Source organism: Eimeria acervulina, genomic scaffold (assembly GCF_000499425.1).
Source record: "Eimeria acervulina Houghton genomic scaffold, Eah_scaff1080, whole genome shotgun sequence".
Taxonomy (NCBI): Eukaryota; Apicomplexa; class Conoidasida; order Eucoccidiorida; family Eimeriidae; genus Eimeria; species Eimeria acervulina.
Genome location: NW_013549436.1, coordinates 5,062 through 10,653, shown reverse-complemented (window position 1 = coordinate 10,653; position 5,592 = coordinate 5,062). Strand labels below are relative to the sequence as shown.

At 43.7% G+C, this 5,592-nt stretch overlaps 1 protein-coding gene across 1 annotated transcript; it reads right to left on the bottom strand.

The window, feature by feature from the left end:
- Positions 1 to 64: 64 nt before the first annotated feature.
- EAH_00055110 (hypothetical protein) lies at positions 65 to 4,073 on the bottom strand (the record flags this gene model as incomplete). Its single annotated transcript, XM_013393898.1, has 7 exons — positions 65 to 165; positions 427 to 521; positions 783 to 983; positions 1,528 to 1,742; positions 2,155 to 2,230; positions 3,344 to 3,419; positions 4,013 to 4,073. The coding sequence occupies 7 exons, from the start codon at positions 4,071 to 4,073 to the stop codon at positions 65 to 67; spliced, it is 825 nt and encodes a 274-aa protein (XP_013249352.1).
- Positions 4,074 to 5,592: the final 1,519 nt, after the last annotated feature.

The following is a 5,592-nucleotide window of genomic DNA, read 5'->3' as shown; positions in this document are numbered from 1 at the left end:
TATATAATATATATTATATATATAATATATATAATATATAATATTATATATATATATATAAAGATTATTTAGGAGACAGTACCTGGGGCAGGTCGAACGTAAATTTGCCCTTCTCCACTTTCTTCAAAATGTCAAATTCATTCGCCCCGTTAAACGGCGGACAGCCTAAGCCAAACAAACAAATATGCTCAAACAGCTTCATTAGCTAGCTAGCTAGCTAGCTAGTTATAGCTAGCTAGTTATAGCTAGCTAGCTATGGATAGATAGCTAAATATGTAATTGTAACAAACAAACAACACAATTGAGCCATCATTATTGCGCAGCAGCAGCAGCAGCAGCAGCGGCAGCAGTAGCACAGGCCCTGCAGCAGCAACACCTACAGCAGCCCCTGCAGCAGCAGCAGCAGCAGCAGCAGCAGCGTGTTACCTGATAGAAGGATGTAGAGGATGACTCCAGTTGACCACACATCGCACTTCTCGTCGTACGTCCCGTGCAGCACCTCGGGGGCGATGTAGTATGCCCTGCAGCAGCAGGAGCAGCAGAAGCAGCAGAATCAGCGTGAACACTTGCTGTTGACTGTAGTCATTGGGAGAGATAGCAACACTCGAAAACTCTGCTGCTGCTGCAGCAACAGCACCGTATACATCGGCAACATCAACAAGCAGGCTTGCAACAGCAACAGCAGCAGCAGGAAGAGCAGCCATGAGCAGCAGCAGCAGCCGCCCACGCAGCAGCAGCAGCAGCAGCAGCAGCAGCAGCAATAAGGTGATGCAGCAACGTACGTGCCGATTTTATCTTTCATCTTCTTGGTTGGTTCGAAGTGGGTAGAGAGGCCGAAGTCGATGATTCTGATGTTTGCGTCTTTTCTTTTATTTTCAAGCAGCAGATTCTCTGGCTTTAAATCCCTATGAACAACTTTATTCTTGTGCATGTATGTTATCCCTGATAACACTTGACGAATTATACGCGCCGCATCCACCTCGCTGCACACACATACACAAACCCTAAACCCTAAACCCTAAACACTAAACCCTAAACCCTAAACACTAAACATCAAACCCTAAACCATAAACCGTAGAAGGGTTTAAACGTGTTTAATAGGGTTTATCTGATTATTGCATGTTTTTAAAGGGGTTTAAATGCCTCAAGAAAAGACAGAAAACAGCAAGAGAGTTAGTTCTTGAGGTTGCATGAAGGGTTTACGAGAGCTTATATAAATTAAAAGGGTTAAGGTGAAGTAGAAGGGATAATATGAAATAAAAGGGGCAGTATAAATTAAAAGAGTTCAAAGAAAATCAGATAAAGACTGAATGAAAAGAAGAATTGCTTTAACACGAATTTAATAAGACGGGGTGTATATGTAGGTGTGTTTATTATAGTGTGAAAGTAGAGAAAAAATTAAAGTAAAATGTTTAAAAACGGCTTGACGTAGTTCGTTAGACAGATAATTTAAAGGGGTAAAAGAGTTTAAATAAATAAATAAATAAATAAACAAAATAAAATAAATAGATAAAATGAAGTCCTCACCTGAATCTCTTTCTACTAATAATCTCGTCAAAGAGCTCCCCTCCAGTGTATACTTCCGTAACTAAATAAAAATAACCTTTATCTTCAAAGAATTCGTACAACTTCATTATATTTGGATGGTCTAACTTCTTTAACAACTCGACTTCTTTCAACAGCAGCTCTCTGTCTGTCTTCTGCTTTACCTGACGCTTTGATATTACCTTCACCGCATACTCCTATAAACAACAATCATAATAATTACAATAATCATATAATTATATAATTATATAATACATGCATGCATGCATGCATTGTACAAAGTTTGTTTGATTTCACTCAGAGGTTTTATTATTATAGACATCTACTGTACAATATTCTATATATATATATATAATATAGATATGAGCATTATATATATACATATATATATACATATATATATATATATACATAAACAAATATATATATATATATATTATTTTTCGTATTATTTTCTCTCGCTTTGTTTTTCTTTGCCTTTCACTTTCATTTTAAAAGTACGACTGCCTGGCAGTGTATACATTTACTCTGCACATTAAATTAATTAATTAATTTAATTAATTAATTGAAGTAATTAAATGAATTGTTATTTAATCAAAGACCCCTCACTTGTCCTGTAACTTTATCTTTACACAATATCACCTCCCCGAAACTCCCTTTGCCCAGCACTCGCTGACCCTTATACCTGCAAACAAATAAAAATAAATTAATTAAATTAATTAAATAAATTAAATAAATTAAATAAACTAAATAAACGAAATAAATCAAATAATATAAATAATATTAATAAAATAATGTATCAATAATATACATACCTATATATATATATGTATATATATAATATATATATATATTATATGCATTTATGAATGCATGCATATTTAGGTATTCAAGTGTATATGTATAATATATAAAATATATATATATATATAAACGAAACAAATAAAACAAAAAAAAGACAAACAAATAGTCATCAGGTAAACAAAAAACGAACAAACAAACAAATTGATTATGAAGAGACAGACAAAGACATCAAGAAAGACAGAAATTCAACAACTCAAGCAGCAGCAGCAGCAGCAGCAGCAGCAACAGCAGCAGCCGCAGCAACGGCAGCATCAATAGCACCAACAGCTGCAGCAGCAACAGCTGCAGCAAACTAAGAGCGACAACCACTAGAAGGCTCAGCTGCTTTATGCACACATAATAACAGAAATGAAAACGAAAGTCAGTGCAGCAGAAAGACAGACAATAAAAAATACAAACAGCTGCTGGGCGTGCATACACCCTAAGGTGGTGAGGCTCAGCAAAATAATATTATTATAATAAAGGTAGCAGCAAAGCAAAACAAAAATATAAAAAAGAAGACAAGGAAAGAAAGGAAAAAGACAAAGAAAGACAATAAAGCAGCAGCAGCAGCAGCAGCAAAACCACCTGCAGATACACCGGGTGTATCTGCAGGTCCGTTGCAGCAACAAATAACTGGCAGTAATAATGAAGAAACAAACAAAGAAAGACACTAGCAGCAATTAGCAGCAGCAGCACACAGCAGCAGCAGCAGGTAGTAGCAGCAGCAGGTAGCAGCAGCAGCAGCAGCAGCAGGTAGCAGCAGCAGCAGCAGATAGCAGCGGCAGCAGCAGATAGCGGCAACAGCAGACAGCAGCAATCCGCAGCTCGTTGCTGCTACGTGAGACAAGGCCCAGAGGCAAAGAAAAGACAATGAAGGAGGAGTCAAGAGACACGAAACAGACAAATAAATAAAAATAAATAATAAATATAAATAATAAATAATAAAACGCACCTATCGCTGAAGGCAGCAGTGGAGTGCTGCACAAACATCCCTGGGGTTGCTGCCAGCTTGTCGCTTGACGAAGATGCTGCAGCAACAAACAAACAAACGCTAATGCTGCTGCTGCTGCTGCTGTTGCTCTTGCTGTTGCTGCTGTAGGTCACAGACAACACGCCAAAGCCATCCTTATATAAGCAGCAGCAACAAGCAGCAGTTGCTGCTGCTCTCAGTGCTGCTCTGCTGTGTTCAATGCCCCTTCCGGTCGCAGCAGCCCCTGCTGCAACAGCTGCTTTAGATGCTGCTGCTATTGCTGCAGCAGCAGCAACAACAACAGCTGCAGCAGCAGCAGCTGCTGCCTGTGCTGTTGACCGAAAGCATTCGACTCAACGCGTCAGCAGCAGCCGCACCCGCAGAAGCGTTAGCAGCAGCCGCACCACCTGCTGCATCAACAGCAACAGCAACAGCAGCAGCAGCAGCAGCAGCTGCTGCTGCTGCTGCTGCTCCCACTGCTGCCAGCTGCAGCATCGACTCATCCGGCTCCCCCCAGCCACCCATGGGCTGGTGGCGTCGAAGTAAGAGAAATGCAGAGATCCCCAAAGAAGTGCAGCAGCAGCAAGAGCAGCAGCAGCAGCAAGAGCAGCAGCAGCAGCAGCAGCAGCAAAGAGGCTAAGACCATCGTACCTGGACGCTGTGGCTGCCTGGGGCGGCTCTCGCCAGAGAGAGAGGAGCCTTGCTGCCCCATCTTGACGAAGCAGTTGCTGCTGCAGCAGAGTTTATTTTAATCCTCAAAGAAGAAGGAAGTCGTAAATATTCAAAAGCCGCAGCTTCGCAGCAGCTGAAGCAGCAGCAGCAGCAGCAGCAGCAGCAGCAGCAACACGCACAAGTGAAGAAAAGAAGACCCTACCTAAAAGAAACAGAAGCAGTATATATAAATAAATATATAAAAGCAGGAAATAGAATCTACAATAATTGCTGCTACATGAATGAAGATGCATACAGCAGCAACAACAACCCCTAAGCTGCACACCCAGCACGAACCACTTTGGTCCTGGCTGCTGCTGCTGCTGCTGTTGCTGCTGCTGCTGCTGCTGCTACTACTGCTGCTACTGCTGCTGCTACCTACCTGCCCTGTTGCTGCTGCTGCAGCTGCTGATTTTAATGACAAGCCTCGGCTTTAATAAATACCGATCAAAGAAAATAAAGCATAACCAGACAATTTGCCCGCAGACGCCTTTGCTGCTGCTGCTGGCAGTTGCAGCAGCTGCTGCTGCTGCAGCAGATGCAGCAGCAGCAGCGGCGAGCCCAGCTGTAGCAACGCCAACAGCAACAGCAGCACTAGACGCCTCCGCTCCCGAAATAGCTGCTGTAAATAAAAGCAGCATATTTTTTTAATAAATAAAAAGCCTTCTCAATTTAAAGCTTCTACGTCCGCACCTTCCTGTTGCTGCTGCTGCTGCTGCTGCTGCTGCTGTTGCTGCTGCTGCTTGGGGGCTTGGGTGGGCTGCTCGCTTTGCAAGTCTGTTGAAACCTCAAATGTGTATTTATCTGTTAGTGTTTATCTCAAGGAGCTCTATATTGCTGCTGTTTAGGGAGGCGTTGCTGCTGCTACTGCTGCTGCCGTTGCTGCTGTTGCTGCTGCTGTTGCTGTTACTTGACGGACATTGCATGTCAGCAGCAAACCTGTGGCCTTGCTGTTGCTGCTGCTGCTGCTGCTGCAGGAAGCTGCACCCCACACAGCTTTCTGCATGCATTCAGAAACCCTTCTTTGCCTTCTTAGAGGGGGGCCGGGGGCTGGGATCGTCCGATCCCACGCGCGGGATCGTCGATCCCAGTGGGGTCCGGTCCTCATAACAATCAGGGAGCGCAGCTGCAGCAGCTGCTGCTCTCAAAGCATGCATGCGTGCATGCATGCACGCAGCTATCTAAGGCCTACTGAGGTGTCTGTACACCTCAAAGAAAGCCCGGGCCTCAAAGGAGGCAAACATCGCCCCGCCCCTCCTAAGGACCTCCTCCACTGAAGCTGCTGCTTCATGCTACTGCAGCCATGCTGCTGCTGCAGCGGTGCTGCCCTGCGCTACGATGCTGCTGCAGTGCTGCTGCAACGGCGTCAGCTTGTTGCTGCTGCTGCAGCGGGGCGTGTGCTGCAGCGGCGACTCCTGGCTTGTCTCTGCTGCAGAGTTGCTGCAGCTTCTGTTCTATTTCTTCTGTTCATTGTTTTGTTCAGTCAAGCAAAGAGGGGCATCCGACAGCTAGCTAGCTAG